The sequence below is a fragment of the Sinocyclocheilus rhinocerous genome, unplaced genomic scaffold (genome assembly GCF_001515625.1).
Source record: "Sinocyclocheilus rhinocerous isolate Xijiao unplaced genomic scaffold, SAMN03320098_v1.1 scaffold1137, whole genome shotgun sequence".
Taxonomy (NCBI): domain Eukaryota; kingdom Metazoa; phylum Chordata; class Actinopteri; order Cypriniformes; family Cyprinidae; genus Sinocyclocheilus; species Sinocyclocheilus rhinocerous.
In genome coordinates this window covers 81,023-106,698 of record NW_015647153.1, presented here as the reverse complement: position 1 = coordinate 106,698, position 25,676 = coordinate 81,023, and the positions used below count along the sequence as shown (strand labels likewise).

General features: G+C 33.4%; 1 protein-coding gene across 1 annotated transcript in view; it reads left to right on the top strand.

Annotated features, from left to right (window-relative positions):
* Positions 1 to 25,676, top strand: part of LOC107709012 (zinc finger MIZ domain-containing protein 1-like) — a 39,940-nt gene that overhangs the window by 7,700 nt on the left and 6,564 nt on the right. Inside the window, exons 2-16 of the mRNA XM_016513408.1 lie at positions 9,343 to 9,461; positions 9,757 to 9,870; positions 10,970 to 11,075; positions 18,580 to 18,718; positions 18,814 to 18,928; positions 19,013 to 19,203; positions 19,510 to 19,708; positions 19,804 to 20,013; positions 21,597 to 21,716; positions 22,513 to 22,557; positions 22,638 to 22,800; positions 23,150 to 23,262; positions 24,116 to 24,448; positions 24,528 to 24,633; positions 24,722 to 24,864. Of these exons, the coding sequence (XP_016368894.1) occupies positions 9,393 to 9,461; positions 9,757 to 9,870; positions 10,970 to 11,075; positions 18,580 to 18,718; positions 18,814 to 18,928; positions 19,013 to 19,203; positions 19,510 to 19,708; positions 19,804 to 20,013; positions 21,597 to 21,716; positions 22,513 to 22,557; positions 22,638 to 22,800; positions 23,150 to 23,262; positions 24,116 to 24,448; positions 24,528 to 24,633; positions 24,722 to 24,864 (2,166 nt within the window). The 5' untranslated portion in view covers positions 9,343 to 9,392. The remainder of the gene's footprint in view (positions 1 to 9,342; positions 9,462 to 9,756; positions 9,871 to 10,969; positions 11,076 to 18,579; positions 18,719 to 18,813; positions 18,929 to 19,012; positions 19,204 to 19,509; positions 19,709 to 19,803; positions 20,014 to 21,596; positions 21,717 to 22,512; positions 22,558 to 22,637; positions 22,801 to 23,149; positions 23,263 to 24,115; positions 24,449 to 24,527; positions 24,634 to 24,721; positions 24,865 to 25,676) is intronic.

The window sequence follows — 25,676 nt, the reverse complement described above, 5'->3', positions numbered from 1 at the left end:
GTTCTGCCCCCATTGTGTGTGTGTGTGTGTGTGTGTGTGTGTGTGTGTGTGTTAGTGTGTGTGTGTGTGTGTGTGTTTAAGGTGTTATTCTACTTAAAGAAATCAATTGCACTGTAGCTCGTACCTTCCTCTCTGTGTTTTTATGGCCTGTTTGCAGTTCTGACTGCACTGATTTTTTTCCCCTCCCTCTTTCTTGCTTCAGGCTCAGAGGAGTGTGTGATGAATGGCTGGAGGTATCAGAGAGATCTGGAATCAGAGAGAGAAAGAGAGAGACTTTACCTTCCCATTACGCTCTAATGCATCACCTCCACACACACACACACACACACGCGCGCGGCTCTCTTTAGGTCTGTTGGGAGGGATAGATGTGGGAATGATAGCTAGAGGAGGTGTTGTAAATTCAGAGCTGTAAGCTGTGACATTCCCAGATACAAACTCTCTCCCTGTAGGAACAGAAACGCTTCGGCAGCTCTTTCATACGGGATGCCCGTTACGCCGTGTAACCAGCAGTGACACAACAAGCTTCCAATGAAGTCATTTGTCCTTCCAGACTAAAAGTGATGTTATGATGTTTTGCACTGCGGTTTGTCTCTAGAGTTGTGTGTATTTTGGTATATATATATATTTATATTCTATATATAATTACAGTAATTATGTTATAGATAGATAAATAAATAGAAATAAACAGTTTATATAATACATATATATTATTATCATCATCATGTAGATATATTTAAATATAAAATATAAATATTCATATTTACATATATAAAATTAAAAATATATATTATTTTTTACGAAATCATGTACAATCAAGAGTCGTGCATCACCCTGAAAAGGTTTCTGATAATTTCTCATAATGACTGCACATTTATTTCACGACGGGTTGTTGCAGTCTGAGATGTGGCTCACATCCGAGCGTTAGTCAGAGACTCAGAGTGAGGGATCTGAATAAATCAGCAGTGATGTGTGAGGGTGAGCAGAGGGTCCGACCACAGAGAACGGCTGTCCTTAAACGCTGCCGCACACGCAAAATAACAGCCAGACAACGGCTCACATCCAGCGTCTCCTGCTGGAAAATCACTCTCGCCCAGATGAATTCAGCCCTGATTTTCGTCTGATGGACGTGTAAGAACTGATCTGCTCCATCTGCTTCTTTTCTCTGTCCGTTAATGGCTCACTGTTCAGATTAATAAATCGCTTACTGTAATGTTTCATAATGATGATTTTGCTTTTGTTATGAAACCTAGTGTGCTGCCTACTTAGGCTCCCGACTCAGATGCGTCATTTGGACCATATTCAATTTACATCATTACATGTTTTCTTTATGGAGAAGTCAACCCCGTAATATAGCATGAATATGCACTGAATTCAAATTTCATTTCACTGAATTCAAAACTTGATTCAACTTTACTGTCATTTTACAGAGTACAATACAAAGCCAATGGAATACAGACACATCTAAGCAAATAGCGTCTAAATAAAGTGCATGTAGCCAGTGTAAATATATATGTGTGTATAAAAAGTATTACTGTATATAGATATGTATACTACAGAATATGTAGCTACTCTGAAACATGGTCAAAGAATCATGTGTTTTTAAGTATGAGTTTTGAAAATGACATTTGTTTGCATTGCGGCTGGAACTAATTACTTGTGTTTTCTTTCAGGTCAGATGAGCAACTGATGGTTTCGTAGCATCTTCCTGTTCGGTCCTGTGGACGCAGAACATACGCAGGTAAAAATTCAGCCGTCTTGGGTCCGATTAAATAAATGAATGAATAAATAAATATTTTACTAATTAGGTATAGATAGATAAATAGGACAAACAAATTTTTACTTTATATTTATATATATTTATATTTTTAAATGTTTATATATGTGTGTGTATAAATTCATATTATAAATACATATTAACATTTAAATATAAATAAATATATTAAACATTTATGCATTTAGCAGAGATTTAATAGTTTAATATATTTATTTATATATATATATAAATATTTATATTTATATTTACATTTAAAATGTAATTATATACTTTTTAAGTCTAAATAATTTTAATGTAATTAAGTAACTATAAATATATACATATTTAAATATATTAGTTTACATATTTAGATTTAAATATTATTTACGGAATCATGTACAATCAGGAGTTTCGCCCTGAAAAGGTTTATTTTGTGATCAAGACAATCTGCAAAAGACAGTTTCATGACTGCTTGCCAGATAAATAACTAAATGGATATGAAATATATACGCAGGTAGAAATTCAGCCGTCTTGGGTTAGATCGCCCTAAAAATTATGTTTTCTCAGAGAAGGCATTTAGTTCTCAAAGTCTGCATGAGAAAACACTCAGAGGAGAATCAGAGGAGTGTTGTGGGTATAAACGCACCTTTGTTTTAGCCGAATAGAAGTCAGAACATGTTTGTTCCAAATACTTCCCGATGGTGCAAACGTAAAACTCGTTGTTGCATAAACAGACTCATTTGTTAACAAAGTCTGGTTGTACACCTGAGTGATTTGAGACTAACTAGCATAGAAACACCCACTTCAGAAAATGACATGAAGTATTACTAAACAATGTAAAACCATCTATCAGCTGTAGTTTTTAGTTTTAAAACAATGTAAAAAATCCGGAAAATCTATAAACATCAAATGCAACTGAGTCATGCACATATATTGCAACACATGGATGTGTGTGTTTGTTTGTGTGTTGACACATGACTCTGGTGATGTATATTAGCTGGTATAATAGACTGTGTGTGTGAACGAGGCGCTCAGAACAGAGCCGTATTGTTGAGCATGTGAACACTGACTATTGTGAGCAGCAGTGACAACCGTCTTTATCTCTGAGTTATGAAGTTGTTTATATTAACGTCAGCATGAAATCAGAATGAACTATTCCTGGTCTTGTAAAGAAAAAAATCTAACTGTAGTAATTTGTTCAACTTTCCATTTTCAGCTCTCTTGTTTTGACATTTTTCCATGGAGAAAATAAATTGCTGACCTACATTTGTTGAATATCCTGTTTCACTCTGAAATACAGGCTTTCTGCGGGTCTTCAAAGTAATAATTCATTTGCCTTTCCACAAATTAAGGCCTAAAGCTCTTAAATCAAAGCAGAAGGTCTTAAATTCCCAAAGTCATGGCATTAAATGTTGCATGCACTGCAAAAAAAAAATAAATAAATAAATAAATATATATCTTCCTCAGTATTTTTGACTTATTTTCCAATACAAATATCTAAACATCCTTGAATCAAGATACATTAGTTGTGATGCAAAATGAACATATGAAGTCTTGTTTTCTGAGAAATTAAACAAAATGAAGTCAGTTTATGCTAAAAACAAGAACAAATATCTGTCAAACTGGATTTCCTTTTGAATTTAGTTGATTTTTCTGAGCACATTGACTGATATCTTTTCAGGTTTTCATCATAAGCTCACTATGACTATCACTATGAAAACAAGACTTCTTATCTTATGTCATTTTGCTTCTCAAGTAAGTGATCTTAAGATATTTGCACTGGAAAACAAGACAAAAATACTAAAGAAGAGCATCAGAAGGCACAGTAAACGTTATTTCTATATTCTAGTGGTTGGAAGCAGAGCTATTTTTTGTAATCTGAATTAAAAAGTAATGGAGATTTATTGGAAGTTGTATTTTCAGACTTTACAAGACATTTACATTTAGAGACCATATTGACGTATTGTGTTCAATTCCATTTATTCCTTACATTTCCTTTATTTGGTCTTAAAAAGCCTTAAACTGACCTTCATAAAACCTGCAGAAACCTTGGAATTATGTCAGAATATAGACCTAATAAGCGATGCATTTTTATCTCGTCCGCCGAATTATTTGCATTGTCATGACATCATCACATCCAACCGCAGGAGAGAGAGAATAAAAGATCTGAAATATGATCTTAAAGATGGTTTTCTCTGTTAAGTTCCCAAAAAAGTTAAACCACAAAAACATTAGTCGATGTGAAGATGAGCGGGCCGTGTTAATGTCATGGTCTTCCTGTGCAGCCAGCAGCCGAACACACAGCAGTTGAGGGTTCAGATGTCCGTGTTCCTCCCTGTGCACCAGTTCCTGTCTGAGCCTGTAAAACTCTCTCTCTTCCTCTGACAGGAAAGGCCTCATTTCCTGAGGCTGATCTGAATCAGTGTCACAGAGGACAACGTTCAGTTATGAGTGCTTTCAGACACACTACTGAATGAGTATTTCAAAGCACACTTACTAAACACTGCTGCGACGGTAGTGTGATTCACAGACACATTCAGCCTCACAAAAACGTGAGTGAACAGGACGGGACAACCTTGGTAATGCCATAGTTTATTAGATATGGGTACCTTCCCATGGTATATGAATATGGAAATCATTAAGTATTTATCACATAAATCGCCAGTGTGATGGTGTATGAATATGGTAATTGTCCAGTATGGTGATGATGTATGAATATGATAATCATCCAGTGTGATGGTATATGAATATGATAATCGTCCAATGTGATGGTGTATGAATATGGTAATAGTCCAGTATGGTGATGATGTATGAATATGATAATCATCCAGTGTGATGGTATATGAATATGATAATCGTCCAATGTGATGGTGTATGAATATGGTAATAGTCCAGTATGGTGATGATGTATGAATATGATAATCATCCAGTGTGATGGTATATGAATATGATAATCGTCCAATGTGATGGTGTATGAATATGGTAATAGTCCAGTATGGTGATGATGTATGAATATGATAATCATCCAGTGTGATGGTATATGAATATGATAATCGTCCAATGTGATGGTGTATGAATATGGTAATAGTCCAGTATGGTGATGATGTATGAATATGATAATCATCCAGTGTGATGGTATATGAATATGATAATCGTCCAATGTGATGGTGTATGAATATGGTAATAGTCCAGTATGGTGATGATGTATGAATATGATAATCATCCAGTGTGATGGTATATGAATATGATAATCGTCCAATGTGATGGTGTATGAATATGGTAATAGTCCAGTATGGTGATGATGTATGAATATGATAATCATCCAGTGTGATGGTATATGAATATGATAATCGTCCAATGTGATGGTGTATGAATATGGTAATAGTCCAGTATGGTGATGATGTATGAATATGATAATCATCCAGTGTGATGGTATATGAATATGATAATCGTCCAATGTGATGGTGTATGAATATGGTAATAGTCCAGTATGGTGATGATGTATGAATATGATAATCATCCAGTGTGATGGTATATGAATATGATAATCGTCCAATGTGATGGTGTATGAATATGGTAATAGTCCAGTATGGTGATGATGTATGAATATGATAATCATCCAGTGTGATGGTATATGAATATGATAATCGTCCAATGTGATGGTGTATGAATATGGTAATAGTCCAGTATGGTGATGATGTATGAATATGATAATCATCCAGTGTGATGGTATATGAATATGATAATCGTCCAATGTGATGGTGTATGAATATGGTAATAGTCCAGTATGGTGATGATGTATGAATATGATAATCATCCAGTGTGATGGTATATGAATATGATAATCGTCCAATGTGATGGTGTATGAATATGGTAATAGTCCAGTATGGTGATGATGTATGAATATGATAATCATCCAGTGTGATGGTATATGAATATGATAATCGTCCAATGTGATGGTGTATGAATATGGTAATAGTCCAGTATGGTGATGATGTATGAATATGATAATCATCCAGTGTGATGGTATATGAATATGATAATCGTCCAATGTGATGGTGTATGAATATGGTAATAGTCCAGTATGGTGATGATGTATGAATATGATAATCATCCAGTGTGATGGTATATGAATATGATAATCGTCCAATGTGATGGTGTATGAATATGGTAATAGTCCAGTATGGTGATGATGTATGAATATGATAATCATCCAGTGTGATGGTATATGAATATGATAATCGTCCAATGTGATGGTGTATGAATATGGTAATAGTCCAGTATGGTGATGATGTATGAATATGATAATCATCCAGTGTGATGGTATATGAATATGATAATCGTCCAATGTGATGGTGTATGAATATGGTAATAGTCCAGTATGGTGATGATGTATGAATATGATAATCATCCAGTGTGATGGTATATGAATATGATAATCGTCCAATGTGATGGTGTATGAATATGGTAATAGTCCAGTATGGTGATGATGTATGAATATGATAATCATCCAGTGTGATGGTATATGAATATGATAATCGTCCAATGTGATGGTGTATGAATATGGTAATAGTCCAGTATGGTGATGATGTATGAATATGATAATCATCCAGTGTGATGGTATATGAATATGATAATCGTCCAATGTGATGGTGTATGAATATGGTAATAGTCCAGTATGGTGATGATGTATGAATATGATAATCATCCAGTGTGATGGTATATGAATATGATAATCGTCCAATGTGATGGTGTATGAATATGGTAATAGTCCAGTATGGTGATGATGTATGAATATGATAATCATCCAGTGTGATGGTATATGAATATGATAATCGTCCAATGTGATGGTGTATGAATATGGTAATAGTCCAGTATGGTGATGATGTATGAATATGATAATCATCCAGTGTGATGGTATATGAATATGATAATCGTCCAATGTGATGGTGTATGAATATGGTAATAGTCCAGTATGGTGATGATGTATGAATATGATAATCATCCAGTGTGATGGTATATGAATATGATAATCGTCCAATGTGATGGTGTATGAATATGGTAATAGTCCAGTATGGTGATGATGTATGAATATGATAATCATCCAGTGTGATGGTATATGAATATGATAATCGTCCAATGTGATGGTGTATGAATATGGTAATAGTCCAGTATGGTGATGATGTATGAATATGATAATCATCCAGTGTGATGGTATATGAATATGATAATCGTCCAATGTGATGGTGTATGAATATGGTAATAGTCCAGTATGGTGATGATGTATGAATATGATAATCATCCAGTGTGATGGTATATGAATATGATAATCGTCCAATGTGATGGTGTATGAATATGGTAATAGTCCAGTATGGTGATGATGTATGAATATGATAATCATCCAGTGTGATGGTATATGAATATGATAATCGTCCAATGTGATGGTGTATGAATATGGTAATAGTCCAGTATGGTGATGATGTATGAATATGATAATCATCCAGTGTGATGGTATATGAATATGATAATCGTCCAATGTGATGGTGTATGAATATGGTAATAGTCCAGTATGGTGATGATGTATGAATATGATAATCATCCAGTGTGATGGTATATGAATATGATAATCGTCCAATGTGATGGTGTATGAATATGGTAATAGTCCAGTATGGTGATGATGTATGAATATGATAATCATCCAGTGTGATGGTGTATGAATATGATAATCATCCAGTGCGATGGTGTATGAATATAATAATTATTCAGTATGGTAATCGTCCAGTGTGATGGTGTATGAATATAATAATCATCCAGTGTGATGGTGTATGAATGAATATAATAATCATCCAGTATGATGGTGTATGAGTATGGTAATCGTTCAGTGTGATGGTGTATGAATATGATAATCAACAGGCCAATCAGAAGAGAGGCTCATGAATATTAATTAGACAGGCCAAAATCGACCTGTTCAAAGCAGAGCTCCTGAGAAAGGAGCTGTAAAAATATATTTAGATGGTTTTTGGTACTTATACCGCAAATATATATTCTTAAGGACATCAAAACCTAAAATAAAACTCCAGAAAGGTGTATAATATGTGACCTTTAATCCAGCATGTGTGTGTCACTCAGACGTCTGGAGCTTTAGTGTGCGTCTCGTCTGACGTGTCGTCTTGTTACTCAGTGATGTAATACAAACTAACGAGAGTCGTGTGATTGTGGAGAGTTACTGACGTTCGCTAAACAGCAGGAAACACTCCCTCTGCTTCTCGACATGTTTCCCATCATCCTTTAGTCTATTCCAGGGATGTTTTGTGTGTGTGTGTGTGTGTGATGTGGCCTGTCGAGCACATCGTCTGTAAGTTACGCAAGTGTTCCAGCCGCTGCAGCCCGCAGTCTGATCCCGCATGTTTGCCAAACTCCTGCTGGTGCATTCTGGGATGCTCCAGTCTGGCTGTCTGCAGTGGCACATATACTGTTCATTTACACTATAAATATCACTCAGCGTCTGAGACGGATGATGTAAACGGGACGCCATGCTGTAATATCATGTGATTATGGAATTGGCTCTCATATTCTGACCTGATTTCATTATTTTACAGCAGAAATGCTTCCTGCTCAAACAAACACACATTTATTTATGCATTTATGTACTTCTTTATTTATATTAAGATAACATGCAAACTAAAGTACAACAGGAGAAATTACATCTCTAGAGAGGAACATTTTGCTAAATACTATTATTAATATGTTACATATTTATTATATTTTTACAAGTTTATTTTAAAGATTGATACACTATTATAGTTATTGTTGATATTTTGAATTAGATTTTTTTTTAATTTCACTTTAATTTTAGTAATGCTGTTGTGTGTTTTTGTCATTTTTATAATTTTCAGATTTTTTTGAATGTCTATATAGTTTTTATTTATTTAATTTTAGTTATGTTATTACTTCAAGTTAAATGAAATTGAAATTAGAATAATAATAAAAAATAAAATTAAATAAGTAAGGTTTATATATATATATATATATACCGTTCCGTTAACGTTTATTTCAAGTAACAATTTTTATGGCTGTAATTTTAGTTAACTATAATTACTGATTTTACTTGACCTGTTGTCTTCATTGTTTAATGTATGTGTGAATAAATCTGTCATGTAAACAAGTTTTTATTACAGCCACCGTTTAAATGTTGTTATATGCAATTTAAATGTTTGTATACCACTCAGTTTTTATTTGAGTGTTGATTAGTAAATACATTTAATGAATTAATTGATTATTAAAAAATATTTGTTTTCAATTTGGGTTTTTGTCTAAATGAAATCTTTTGTTTTGGTTTCGGTGTTTCAGTAAAAAATAATTTCAGTGCATCACTATTTTTTATACAAATATTTCAAGAAATTGTGGTGGTTGCTTAGGCTGATCTAGTTGGTTGCTAGGTGCTTTCTTCCTGTCTGGCATGAAAAGTGTCTCTGTGATCTTCTGATTTCTGTGTGTCTAAGCAATTTCTGTTTTATGGTCCAGCAGGTGAAAATGGTGCATCTGATCACTGAATCTGGCAGTGTGTCTAAATGCTGTGTGTTTTATAGGGTCTGAGTGTTGGATGGCCGGGCGATAGGGTCAGAGACGGTCCTGCAGGATGAATTCTCTCCCGTCTATGGACAGACACATCCAGCAAACCAACGACCGCCTCCACTGCATCAAACAGGTGAGAGAAACATCTCTACAGACCCCAGACAACCAGTCGCCAGTTAAATAATGTTGCCACTGTCTTCTGAGTGTTTTAATGGATTTATAAGCTGTGACGCCCCCTACAGGACACCTGAACACTTCACACAACTATTAGACTGATTGTAGATTAGGGCCTTTTCATTAGGGCCTTTCACACATTCAAACCCCAAATCCATAAACTCACATAAACTAAATACATCATGAGAGTATAAATGAAGTGGTTCATCATATGAACTTTATGTTTATGTTTGCGTGTGATTTTCTTTTCTCAGCACCTGCAAAATCCAGCAAACTTCCAGACGGCGGCGACGGAGCTGTTGGACTGGTGTGGAGATCCACGAGCGTTTCAGCGGCCCTTTGAGCAAAGCCTGATGGGATGCCTAACGGTGAGGTCAAATCAATCCGTTTCAGTCACTTAACCAATCAGCAGTCAGCATTCATCTGCTGTTAGTAATGTGAACAATCAGCCGTACCGACTCAAATAATTACCTTGTGTAAATATTGCCATCTGTTTCCACTCACATATATGATATTATTTATATTATATTATATTATATTATATTATATTTTTACAGGTTTATTATACTATATTAAAATTTAATTCATTTTATTATTTTTTTATTTGTTTTTTTATTCTGTTCTATTGTGCTTTAATCTATAAAAAATGTTTTCTTTTATTCTGCTTCAGTGTATTATTTTTTTTAATTCTGTTCTGTTCAGCTCTGTTTTATTGAAATCATTTCTATCGTACTCTTCTATTCCATTGTGCTTGTATTGATTCTGTTCTATTCTGCTCTAATTTATTCTATTCATATTGTGCTTTAATCTATACCATTTTATTCTCTTCTGTTCTGTTCTGCTCAAATTTGTTATTTTTATTTCATTCTACTCTTCTGTTCTATTGTGCTTTAATTTATTGTATTTTATCTCATTCTGTTCTGCATCACATTGATTCTATTCATTTAATTTTATTCTGCTCTCTTTTATTGTAATTGAATCTGTTTGTGCTACAATTTTTTTCTATTAATTTTTTTTTTTAAATGGTTCTGCTCTGTTATATTGTAATCTGTTTAATTCTACTTTTCTGCTTTAATTTATTCTGTTCAGTTCAGTTATATTTTACGTTTCTACAGCAGAGAAAGAGCAGAATCTCCTTGCTCTCGCGTGCAGACCTGAGCTGCATTTAAGGAGAATGTGGAATGAGGGCTAAACCAAACCTCGCTCAGATGTTTAATTAGGCGCTTTAGACACACATGATGTGTGTTAAACTGTAATTAAGACGCAGATATGAACGTCTGTGCTTCAGGCCTCAGGGTGTGGTGCTGTTTAACGTGGGCCGACCTGACGAGGGTTTGCAGAGATTTTATTCCCAGAAACCCCAAAACCACAACCGCCCAGTGAAATTTAACTATGACAAAGCGTGCATGCATGCATGAATGCTGAGATTTCAGTGGTGTTTGAATATTATTTGTGTGTCTGTGTCAGGTGGTGAGTCATGTCGCAGGTCAGCAGGGTTTTGACATGGATCTGGGGTATCGGCTGCTGGCCGTTTGTGCTGCAAACAGGGACAAATTCACCCTCAAATCAGCAGGTGAGACCCCACCGTCCTCTACGATTGCCTCGACACCCTTTTTGAGACTTATTTAACTGCAAAGCGTGACATTAGAGTCCATATGAGCTGAAATGGTGCTTTTGGACCTGCTGCTCAACTGGGAGAAACTAAGCAGAACGATGACATAACTAACTAGTTTACTACATCAGTTCCCACAAAGAAGCACAGCACATTATAGTCTGTTTTTGAGTCTTGTAGTTTTGAGAACATGTTTTAACTTCCATCATTAAAGTGTCATTTAAGACAGTCTTTATCAGTGTTATTTTAACATCATTGAGATACTCTTATGGTTTTTATTAATAGTTTAAATCAGTTTTAATTTTAATTTTTTTAATTTTAATTTTTTTAAATTATTTTTTTATTTTTATTTTTATTTTAACTAAATTGTTTTTAAAAAGTAACATTACCAAATAGAAATGAAAGAATGAAAGTTTTAGTAATTTTGTTGTTTTTGTCATTTTTAGTTAGTTTTTTATATTTGTCTATACAGTTTTTATTCATTTTTATTTTTTTTATTTAATACTTTTATTCAGCAAGGACACATTTAATTGATCAAAATAAATCATTTATATTGTTAAAATGATGTCTATTTAAAATTAATGCTGTTCTTTTTAACTTTGTATTCATCAAACAATCCTTTATCATGATTTCCACAAAAATTTTAGAAATATATTTCAGCAAAGAAAATAATAAGATATGTTTCTTGAGCAGCAAATCAGCAAATTAGAATAATTTCTGAAGATCATGTGACACTGAGGATTGGAGTAATGATGCTTTGCATCACAAAAATTTTACATATTTTTAAGCAGATATCAGTTCTTTTTTTAATCAATTAAAGTCTTGGTGAGCATAAGAGAAAATCTTTTTTTCCAAACATTTGTCCGGTAGTGTATGAAAGACTACAAAGTGAGTGTACTGAAATAGGCGGCAATGCAGAGAGAAGTACACACCGAGATGCCAATAAATTACAAAAAATCATCAAATGAAGAATGGAACCATAGAAGTGTTATGCTTACTTGTGGTGAGCCGCCGGGTGAGAAGCCCTGATTGGACACTGGAGATGAGGGTGACTGATTGGCTGAAGAGCCGGTCTGACTGCGGTACTGTTGGGAGAAAGAGATACATATCTGAATGAACCCTATCAACCTAAAGCAAACTGTGTACAGCAGAAGAAAAACATACCGAGCTGGCAGTTCCGCTTGTGGCTGTCTGTGATTGGCTGGTGGTGTTGGGGGTGGAGCTTACGGTGAGAGGCGGGAGGCGTATGAGACGAATGTTCTGAGGGAGGCTGTGTGGCTGTTTCTGCAGGTCGTTCAGTAAACTCAGCAGTGAGTACTGAGACAACTGCTGCTCCAGAGACAGGCTGTCCATCGTCATCGGCTATGACAACAACAGACCGTCAACAAATCAGAATATTCATACTCATATATTTACACTAATTCTTTGTCAATGATCCAGGGTTATTATAGTTCACTAAAACCGAAACTAAAAATAAAACATCTTCGTTATTTGAAATAAAATAAGCATTAACTGAAATAAGAAATTAAAAGACCTTTGTTGCCAAGGAAACATTTCTCAATTTCATTTAGTTTAACTTGAAACACTAAAATAACTAAAACTAAAATTTTAATAAAAATGAATAAAAACTACTTGACAAATATACAAACTAACTAAAAATGACAAAAACACAACAAAATTACTATATATTTAATATATTTATTATTTTTTTATTTAAAAAATAAATTACATTTTAACTTTTATTTTATTTTATTTTAACTAAATTAAAATAATTAAACAACTTGCTGAAAGTAGGTGAAATATTGTTTTATATATATGTTTTTATATATATTTTATTTAATTCAGATAATTTTGTTTTCATTTCAAGTCACACATTTTTATTTATTTATTTATTTATTTTTATTGTTTCAATTTAATTTTTAGCTTTAGTTAACTATAATAACCCTATGCCATCAAGAGCTTTGGTGTAACACTTCATATATAATGAATAAAAATCAGTGTAATTAATTCATACATATTATGTTTGTAAATAAGTTCTGAGAAAATAAATTTGTATGATATGCCTATGTATGATATACTAAGGTATTCGACAACTGATTTTGCATCACATTGTGGTTCTTCATGGGCGCTTAAGTGTAGACAGAATTGTTGATTATAATTAAGCATCTATAATAATCATCTATAATTCAACATCTAGTTTTGTGTTTGGAGTTGTTTTGAAATATTTAATGAGGACTTTATCTCGTTGTGTTGATAGAAACAGGTATCCAACAATTTGTGGGTCACTTCAGCTAATTAATTCAAAATGTTAAATCTATAAGGTAAAATATGAATATCGTAATTCATATATGAGAAATGCCATGCATTTCATGCACATATCTGAGATTTAATGTTTAAATCAGAGTTTTGAATCGATTCTTTGAAGCAAACAGTTTGAACTGATTTACGGAAGTGAATTGAACTATAATGCAAGTCTAATTGCAAAACTACTCCAAACGTAATGACTTAATAAAAAGCGCATGAAAGTAACTGTGAAATTCATGTTGCTTAATTTTTTTCACAATAAAATCATTGTGAATTTTGAATATAACCCAAAACAACTGTTAATTATAAGTATTATTAAAATGTATATAAATGAATAAATACATATACTCTGTACATTATCTGGTAAGTTGTCATGAAATGAGCAGATAATGTACACTAAATTATCACAAAATAAACCCTTTAAAAATTACACTCGACATTTGATTGTACATGATTCCATAAATAATAAATCATATTAAAATTTAATTTAACAAATTAAAAATAAGCAAAGACGGAACCAAAGCATGCACATCAACGGCAAAAAAAATGCTAAAAAATGTGTGCTCGACAAAGAAAACAATAAAAAACAAACAAAAGTTGGCACACCATAGGCTCCAAAAATGCAAAACAATTTTATTTAACAAAAAAATTGTAAAAAAAGCATTGCTCTCCAAACAAAAACACATTATAAACTAAAACAAACAAAATTGAATAATAATAAAATATTTTCTCTAACTTAGAATTTTCTCCAAACAAAAACTTAAAGGTGACATATCATGAAAATCTGACTTTTCCAGGTTTTAAGTGCTATAATCAGGTCCCCGGTGCATCTACCAACCAAGGAAACGTGAAAAAGATTAACCCAGTAACTCTGTTTTGGGAAGCCTTTTTCTGCAAGCATCTGAGAAAACGAGCGCGACTGATTTCGCTACCTTGGTGACGTGGTAAAGGGATCTCATTATAATATTACCACCCCTTAATCTGTAAGTTTACACCCATGACACCGTCATTTTGATTTTGCAAGCAACAACGGTGTACTAGTCCTAAAGCCATGGTGAAAGTTTGAGCAAAACATGCTAACTGTTAAAAGGGGCGGGGAGCAGCAGCTCATTAGCATTTAAAGAGACAGGCCCGAAAAACAGCGTGTTTCTGCTTCCACTCAAAATAGGCATTTTCAAAATGATATAATAAATGATCTGTGGAGTATTTTGAGCTGAAACTTCACAGACACATTCTGGGGACACCTGAGACTTATATTACATATTGTGAAAAGGGGCATAATATGTCTCCTTTAACTTTTCAAAGATGTTTTAATTTATGTCTGATATAGTGCTGGGGTCTGTATCTCTCTGTTGGTTTCCCTGCGGATCAATCGCTCCTAATTGCTTTCGCTTCAGTAGACAGCAGGAATTTCACAGCTGCTCCTGCGGCGGACAGAGACGCTCATTAACCCTTCATTTACCTCAGCTCTCTTAAAAACGGCTAAAATACAGCATGCCGGCTCTAGACCTGAGTGTTTTCATTATCTTGTGCATGTGTGTGTGCGTTTGCAGCATTATCGTGGTTCAGGCTAGATGAGAGAAGGCTTTTGTCAGGCTCAGACTCCACTGCTGGTTTACAACTAGTTCAAGCATGAACGACACAAGTCACTCGTTTAATGGAGTGTAAAACACAGAGCGCTGCAGTAAGTGGAGGCGTTTAGAGAGTTTAACGCTTGTCTAGAGGACGAGGCTTATGCTTCTACTGTAACTCTATAAGTGTTACGGAGAATCATCCTGACAGACGGACAGAGAGCGGCTCGGTTTTCACTGAAGCTGTCAGTCAGTCAGCGGCTCGGAGAGATTTTTACTCATATATGCAGCAGTGTTTCCTACTGTAGGGTTTGTGTGCTAATGAAAAGCTAATAATTATTTAAATCATCATAAAAATGAATTAATACTTTTAAAATAAAAACAATTAAAATATACTTAGTAAAAAAAATGAATATTTTATTTGTTGACCTGATTAATCGACCATTATTTAACATTCTCTTGTTAAATTATTTAAAAGTTAACATACATTTCAGAGGAAAATATTTTAAGTTAAAACTTTTTTTTTTGAAATTCCTTGTCCTACATGATTTAGTTTTTGCAACACAGCATTTAAAATGTAATTTGAAACAGTGTGCATTTGACAGAACACAAATATCATGGGTTTGATTCCCAGGGAATACATAAAGTTGAATGCAATGTAAGTTTCATTGGATAAAAGCATCTTCCAAATGTGTAAATATAAATACAGTATATTGATTATATCTAGATTTGTGAGTTTGATCTGAGATGGTTAAAAAGCATTATTATTTTAAAAGCATTAAACATAAAAAAATTTATTTTGCTCTTCAAAAGTCACATTTGGAGAAAATCTTTATTTGTTGTCTAAATGTATAACACATTTGAATAAAAATCAGCAAGGAACATACTTTGCAATATAAAAATAAATAACACAACATATAAAAAAATAACATGATGAAATCTTTATATAGGCTATTCCATCCACATTTGTAGGCTACCGTAAGATCAGAAAAGTGTTTTCTTGCCCCTGAAATACATTTTGAAATATATTTTGGTATATAAAGGTTGAAACTAAATAAATTTTCAATTCCAAAAATATATTTCATTGAGCTTCTGTGTTTTCAAAATATATTTAGCATGTATTTAAAATATATTTCGGCCAGAATGAAAAACATTTTTTTTTTGCCATATGGGTCAGAATTTTTGTATGTAAAACAAAAACAATTGAATGGATGACAAATGCTACTTTGAAGCTTTTGTGAATAAGTGAAGATGCATATAAAGGTTGAAACTAAATAAATTTTCAATTCCAAAAATATATTTCATTGAGCTTCTGTGTTTTCAAAATATATTTAGCATGTATTTAAAATATATTTCGGCCAGAATGAAAAACATTTTTTTTTTGCCATATGGGTCAGAATTTTTGTATGTAAAACAAAAACAATTGAATGGATGACAAATGCTACTTTGAAGCTTTTGTGAATAAGTGAAGATGCAAATGAATCACTGAATTGAAGTTCTGAGATTAATCTTATTGTGCTAATTATCATGCATATTTTCTTTTCACCGAAAATCTTCCTCTTTGCTGCAGCTCAGATGTTTGTTTTGTTGTTTTGGAAATCTCTATGGAGAAAATGAATTAGATTTTAGTCTCCATTGAGCTCTGTGGTTCATTCAGCCTAACAGGATTTAAACCTGCAACCTTGTGGTTACCAGCACAGATCATTAACCACCTCTAATAATGACTTAATCATGCTGTTGACTGTTGATACTTGTACATAATTAAAGATAAACTCTAATTCAGTGTGGTGATCTACACACACACACACACAGTCAGTCTGTAATTTGGTCTGGTTGTCTCTCAGGGTAGAAACTGATAGTTAAACTGTGGCTTTTCCCAAATAGAAAATGACACAGACATCAGTGAGTGAAGCTGAATCAAACTGCAGATCTGTCCCTGTCCGCTCGTATCTGTTTCAGCTCTGATAGATCACACATCATAGAGCTCTTAGTACATCAGAAAAGAGTAAAGTATGGTCTGATGGTATAGCAAACAAAAAAAGACAGATACCTTTAAACCCTGATGCAAAGCAGAGCTTGATTATACATGATCCAACTTATTACCAAATTAATAAATCAATAAATGCATGGAAATCACTTGCCTGGTACAACAATGAATTCCGCTTTATTATTTCATCTTCTGTCAAATCTGATATAATTCTGAACACTGAGTGAAATATACCGCTGTGGCTGTGGAGATCTTGTTTATTGCTACTAAGCAGCTGTTTCGAAGATTTGATGCCACCAACCTGACAAACTATTTCAGATCCAGTGGTTATTTCACACTCAAAAGTGTTTTAAATTTGTTTGAAATAGAGTTCACATGGTCAAATGCTTTAGATCTTGCAGCAGGGTTATTAATAGTCAGCTAAAACTAAAACCATAAAAACATTTTCATTACTTAATAAAATAAACTTTATCTAAAATAAAATAAAATAAAATAGTATGAAATATTTAAAACGTACACTTGTTTCATTTCAGCTAGTTGGCAAGGCAACATTTCTCATTCTCATTTAGTTTAACTTGATGTACTAAAATAAATTAAATTAAAACTGAAATAAAAATCAATAAAAACTAAAGACATATAAAAAACTAATAAAAATGACAAAAACAAACAACAAATTACTAAAACTTGAACTAAAATAAAAAAAATAGAAAATATAAAAATAAAAAACAATTCAAAATATTAATATAAGCTATAGTAGTATCGCAATAATACTGAAATAACACAGTCTTGTTGTAAATGTTTTAATACATATGGTATAATTTTTAAAAAATATATAATTTTTAATACATTTTAAATTAAAAATTGTATATATTTATTTATTTATTAAGAAATTAATTATTATAATTTTTTTTAAACATGGTATATTCCTTATGTCATGAAAAATCAACTTTCCCTTGATCTTTTGATCTTTTTGGGGGTTCAATTGTATTATGAAAACGTAACTTTCAGAACTCAAATCTTCCTCCCCATAACCAGTTAATCAGAGTGATTTAGAGAGAAAAAAAAATCAGCTCCAGCACCTCAGGGAAAAACAGCAAATAATATGACCCATATATCAAATATAACTGATAAAATCTATAGAAATAAAAAACAAAAATTAATAAATACGAACAACAAAATTACTAAAACTTTAACTAAAATTAAAAGAAAAAAGAAAATGGAAAATACAAAAATAAAAAACTATTCAAAATATTAAGCTATAACAGTATCGCAATGATAATAAAATAACACTCATTGCAAATGTTAAAAAGTGGTCATTGTTAATACATTTAAAATTTTAAATGGTATAAATTTATTTATTTAGTTATTTATTTTTAAACATGGAAAATTCCTCTTGTCATGAGGAATCAACTTTCTCTTGATCTTTTGATCTTTTTTTTTGGAGGGGGGGTTCATTGTGCTGTGAAAACATGTAACTTTCAGAACTCAAAACATGTTTTTGAGAGAAGATAAAAAAGAGCTCCAGGACATCAGGGAAAAACGTCAAATGATATGACCCATATATCAAATATGACCCATTTAATGTGTGTTTGTGTTTGTTTAGCGTTGCTGTCCTCGTGGTGTGAGGATCTGGGTCGACTTCTGCTGCTGCGTCATCAGAAAAGCAGACAACCCGATCCATCTGTGAGCAAGAACCCGATGCAGGCCAACATCAACAACATAAAACCGGCTCTGTCACATGAGTCAGTTTCTCTCTCTCTCACACACACACACACACACACATATTGACACACTGCTGCACATGTTAACTGTTAACATCCATTTGTAATCTCCATAGTGATGCATCATTTCAATATGACTCCGTCTCCTGGCAACAAAACACCAATCAGCCGCCGGGTTCTGTTTCCGTGGTGACCACTGTATGGGGTGTGACCAATACATCACAGAGTCAGGTGAGAGTGTGTTTAACACCGTTCAGAGCACATGCTGCTGTTTGAGTGCATGTCATAACGTGTGTGTGTGTGTGTGTGTGTTAGGTGTTGGGGAGCCCCATGGCAAACTCAAACATCCATATGAACCCTATGACGGGAGGTAATGGAGGTATGAACCCGGGACAGTTTACCGGACACCAGCAGTTTTCCTCCAAGGCCAATCCAAACCAGGCCTACATGCAGCCGGGGATGTACGGGAAATCCAGTTACCCCGGAGGAGGAGGATTCGGGAGCAGGTCAGTTTGTTTCTTCATCAGATTTGGAGAAATGTAGCATTGCATCACTCATTCTGACGGCACCCATTCACTGCAGAGCATCCGATGCTGAGACAGTGATTTGCGGTCCTTGCAGATCATGTAACAATCATAATAAACACACCCTTAAGTTTTGTCTTTAGAACAATTTTAAGAAACATTTTTAAGAGACGTTTTGGGTATGCAAAATATTCTTACCTTTATTCTTAAGTTAAAAATGAGAAGAAAATAGCAATATTTTATTTTCCAGAATGTTTCGTGAATCCAAACTCTTTCTCTCTTGTGCAGTTACGGGGGCGGTCCTAACCATGCCGGTGGGATGGGCCTGCCTTCACAGACACGCCCCCCATCTGACTTCAGCCAACCAGCTGCTGCCGCCGCCGCCACTGCTGTGGCTGCTGCCGCTGCTACGGCGACCGCTACAGCCACGGCGACGGTTGCCGCGCTACAGGAGACACAACACAAGGACATGAACCAATGCGGCCCGGTGAGGGAGTATCTGTAATTGTGGCACTAAATAGATAATAATTTCTAATTGAAACGATGAGTTTGAACAAAGCATTTTGTTTGTTTGCATTCTAGATGTGTTCCTCCTTTCAAATGGGACCAAACCAGGCTTACAGCACTCCGTTTGTGAATCAGCCCGGCCCCCGGGGGCCCCCTGCTCACCCTGGGGCCATGAACGTGGGGCAGCCTCGGGGGCAGATGGGGCCGTACGGGGGTCAGAGAACGCCCCAGCAGGGCTACGGGCCACGGCTAGTGCAGGGGGTGAAGAGACCGTATCCTGGAGAGGTGAGAAATCAGCATCTCAAATACAGTATTGGATGGAATGCATTACTAGGTTACCTTGAAAAAGGGATTACTCTGAATTTTTGTGTAATATAATTACAGTTACTTCTGATGTAATTGCATTAAATGCTGTATAGACTAAAGATCAATTCTATATAAAATAGTGGATTTAACATTAAAATTTAACATCTAATGGTAAAATGTATTTAGAAAGTAATTAGTAATATAAGTAATGCCATACTTTTTAGAGAAAGTAATTAGTACAGTAATCTAATTACACCATTGAAGATGTGATTTGTAGTTAGTAATGAATTGCTTTTTTAGAGTAACTTACCCAACACTGGTCAAATGTACAGTTAATTTAACTTTTCTCTACACTTTGCAATTTTTTAAATACGCAGAGAATGTTTGTACACTGATTTTTCTCATACAAACTTTGAAAATATGCAAAATATAGGCATACTTTTTAAATATGCATACATTTGCATATTAGTGTAGACCTCACAAAAATGTTAAAACCTTTATTTATTTATGCTCGTGAAGCACTTTGAGTTGCATTATATGTATGAAAAGTACTATATAAATATTATTTATTTATTTTTATTTTTTTATTCGTAAATTTGATCTTTTTGCCAAAAACTTTAAAAAGTTTTTTAAAAACTTAAATTAAAAAGTCCATCCACAGTATGTATCAGAATTTTTGTTAAAAATTGACTTTTTTTCCCAGTTTTTTATGTTGTATCCTGTTTTTTGACATTAAATAACCTTTGATGCTGATTAAAAAATAAAACAAACAAGATAAAATGGCCCATTAGATGGCAAAAAAATGTTCCAAAATCTTTCACCCCAGCAATATCGCAAAATTAGGCCTCTGTACCAATTAATGGACATGATTTAAATGACGTAAGGTTATATAAAATCATAAAAATCGAATTATTTTGGGTGTTTATAATTTTATCTTAGTTGAAGATGCAAAATACCGATCATCATTCATGCCTTTTGTCTCTATTCTTAATAAAAATACAGTTCCAGTTAATAAGCATATGTGACCCTGGACCACAAAACCAGTCTTAAGTGTCAATTGTTTGAAATTGAGATTTCTACATCATCTGAAAGCTGAATACATAAGCTTTCCATTGATGTATGGTTCTCAATCAAAATATTGAGAAAATCACCTTTATTAAAGTTGTCCAAATGAAGTTCTTAGCAATGATTATTACTAATCAAAAATTAAGTTTTTATATATTTACGGGAGGAAAGTTACTAAATATCGTCATGGAACATGATCTTTACTTAATATCCTAATGATTTTTGACATAAAAGAAAAATGGATAATTTTGACCCATACAATGTATTGTTGGCTATTGCTACAAATATACCCCAGCGACTTAACACTGCTTTTGTGCTCCAGGGACACATTTGATAGTAAAGGTAGTTTCATGTGAGCTGTGAGCGGCTGTATCTGTGTCTGTTTGTGGTGTTTTTATCTTTAGTGGTGATGCACCTGACCCCCATAAACCAGAATCTCTGTTTTGCTGTTCTTGTATCTGTCTGAGATTTGACTGAAGGTGTTTGTTTTTCTCCAGGGGAGCTACGGGCCGCAGTACGGACCAAACAGTCTGTTTGGCTCTCAGCAGGGTCAGTATCCTCACCTCTCCTCAGCTCAGAGACAGTACCAGGCCTGCGGCATGGGACAGTTCTGCAAGGTCCTCCACTAACATCAGACACCTTCTTTTAATAACACAATATTTGATTACTGATTGTTTTATTAGAGGTGTGGGGGGTGTGTGATTCTTTAAACAATTTTTACATCATCACCATTATGAAAAATGTATTTTTAGAGTGATTGATACATTAAGAACTAACTGTAATACTGCACTTTAATTACTTATAATTCCTTAAAATAATTTTATTATGATAATATAATTAATAATTTATTAAATATTATTATAATGTATTTTATTATGTTATAATTTATAATACAAATATATAAACATTATATTTTATTATATTTATATAAAATTAATTATAATGTATTATAATAAATTCTGAAAAAAATTATGATTAAATGATTGATACAATAAAAAGTTTTAATTTTAGTATAATTTTTTACATTTATTAATAGTAATAAAATAATGTATTATTATGAATTTTATGTTAGTCTTTATAAGACCAATATTTATATATATATATAATTAATAATAATAATTTATTATATTAAATTTCAATAAAATTATGAGAAAATGATTGCTACAATAAAAAATGGACTACACACTACTATTTAAAACTATTATATATTTTTATTGTTTCATAATAATAATAATTATAAAAACAATAATAATTTATTCTAATATATTTTATATTTTCATAATAAAATTGACAATTTTATTAAAATATATTTTAATATTATACAGCCAAATTCTTAGGTAGTCTCATGTTTCTACATTTCAAAAACAACTGGCAAGCTCATTGAAGGTGTCTTTCTCTCTGTCTTTGCTAAAGGAACCCAGCAGTAACTTCAGCACGGGAAACTTTCATTACAGTTCGGTATGTTAGTTTGATGTCCAGTCAGCAGTTGAAATATTCATGGTTTCAGACGTTTACATTTTCATCTGATGTGATTGTAGCCTCCGCGGCCGCTGGGCAGTTACCCTCACTCTCCGTTGCCGGGTGACCCCACGCCCCCCGTGACCCCAGGAAGTAATATGCCACCGTATCTGTCACCAAACCAGGACATGAAGCCCCCGTTTCCTCCTGATATCAAGCCCAACATTAATGCACCTGCTCCAGGTATGAGCCTCTTCCGGCCGTCACTGTACATCATCTTGGCCGTGTTTTCCAGAACAAACACCTAAACATTCTTAAATCAAGATGCATTTACTTGAGAAACAAAATGAATTAAGATATTAACCCAACTGACAGATATTTTTTCTTGTTGTAAGCAAAAATTTATACTTTTTCAGAAAACAAGACCTCTTTTACCTTCTCAAGTAAATCAAGAAGTTTTGAGTTATTTCAGAAGAGCATTTAACATCAGTCTGGACAATTAAAAAAAACATATGCAACATTAATATTTAATGACATCACTTTTAAGAATATCGAATCATTAAATAGGCTTAATCTCCCTCTTGTTTCCTAGGTAACCCTAACGAGGAGCTCCGGCTGATGTTCCCGGTTCGGGACGGTGTGGTTCTGGAGCCGTTCAGACTGGAACTGCTAATTTCACATTTTTTTAAATTAAATTATATTACTGTTACAAATTTCAAGTCTTCACCATGATGAAAAATCTATTTTTACATTTTAATAAAATTATGATAAAGTGATTGATATGATGCAGAAGTAACTAACACTGGATTCCACACCACTGTTTTAATTTATTATAACTTTTACAATTATTTTATTATGATAAAATAAAAAATAATTATCATTTCTAATGAAATGATGATAAAATGATTGATACAATATAAAGTAACCTTAAAACTGGACTGTACACCACTGTTTTAATTTATTATATAAATAATATTATTTTTAATAATGCTTTGTTCTTTTATTATTATAATAACATTTTAAAGAATTTATTATAATAAAATGATAAATAATTGATACAATAAAATAAAATAAAATAATTGATACAATAAAAAAGTAACATTAATACTGAAACGTACACCACTGTTTTAATTTATTATAAATTGTTTTATTATTTTATCACAAGAATAAAATTTATAGTAATTTATTATAATGAATTCGTATAAAATGATGATAAAATGATTGATGCAATTAAACAGTAACCGTAATACTGGACTACACACATTGTTTAAATTTATTATACATTTTTAAAATTATTTCATTATAATTTTTATTTTTATTTTATTTATATACTTTGTTTAAATATATTTTATTTAGCTTTTATTATTACAATGTAATTATTACAGTGTAAATAATTTTACAGTATAAATTATAGTTATAATTACATTTTTTATGATTAAATATTTAAAGCAGTTAAACAGAAATCAACATCCTGGACATCGAGAGTCAATATGTGTAAAATGCTAATTGAATTTATTTTTTAAATTTTTTTAATTGCAGTACATATTGAATCTGGCAGCTAAATATTGTAATATCGAATCAGGTGGTTTATTCCCAGCCCACATACACACACACACACACACACACGTGTATAAAAATACAAAGGCTTCCTGTTCACATCTGCGTGTGTTTGCGTCTCAGGTCTGATCTGGAGCTTCAGTTCAAGTGTTATCATCATGAAGACAGACAGATGTACACGAACTGGCCGGCGTCTGTGCAGGTCAGCGTCAACGCCACACCGCTCAGCATCGAGCGCGGCGACAACAAGACTTCCCACAAACCCCTGCACCTGAAACACGTGTGTCAGCCGGGCCGAAACACCATCCAGATCACCGTGACGGCCTGCTGCTGTGTGAGTTACACACACACACGTCCTGTTGTGCTCGTCTGGTGAATGTTGCGTGAGCGTCTGCGATGTGTTTTCTCTGCAGTCGCACCTGTTTGTCCTTCTGCTGGTTCACCGGCCGTCGGTTCGATCGGTGCTGCAGGGTTTACTGAGGAAGAGACTGCTCACCGCCGAACACTGCATCACTAAAGGTATCGCTTCAGTCTGTCTGTCTGTCTTCTGTTGGTCAGTCTCTGTGATTCGTTTTGCATTCATGAGCCTTCATTCTCTGTCTCTCAGTGAAGAGGAGCTTCAGTAGTGTGGCTGTGTCTGTCGGTGATGATGGGGTGGAGCAAACGTCCATCAGAATCTCTCTAAAGTGTCCAATCACGTTCAGGCGCATCCAGCTGCCGGCGAGAGGCTATGACTGCAAACACATGCAGGTCCGGAAATCTTTTAAACGGCTTAAATGCTTGCTTTGGCATCAAATGCAGAAGCCACAATTTTTTTTTACAAAATTTATTTTTTTGGTAAATCTGCTTGGGAATGATATTTGTAGTGAAAATCACTACAAATAAATGTTAAAGGGGTCATATGATGCTTTTTTAAAGATCATTATTTTGTGTATTTGGTGTAACAGGTGGCAGAGTCTTAACTTTGATAAAGAATATCTCTTTGGTTTTGAGACTTTAGTCTTTGCAACTTCAGGGATCTTATCTATGCACAATCAGCTTGTAACACTCCAAAGAGAAAGGAAAACTTGAAATCGCATCATATGACCCCTTTAATTGAATTTAAAATATTTCTAGAATTAGCCTTAAAGAGGGTAGAAAAAGACACCAATACAATACTTAATGCAAAGTCTGGATTTTACATATTATATAAAAATATATATTTTAAATAATTTGCTTTGCCTTCGGTAAAGTATAAAATATTTTTTTAAAAATTAGCAAAAATGTCTTTATAATTTTACATTTTTTCTCACTCGGTATAAATGAGTCTTTGCTCACCAAGGCTGCATTTATTTGATCAAAAACACAGTAAAAACAATAATATTGTGAAATATTATTACACTTTCAAATAACTATTTTCTATGTGAATATATAGTAAAATGTAATTTATTTCTGTGATGCGCAGCTGAATTTTCAGCATCATTACTCCAGTCTTCAGTGGTGCATGATTTTCAGAAATCATTCTAATATGCTGATTTGCTGCTCAAGAAACATTTCTGATTATTATCAATGTTGAAAACAGT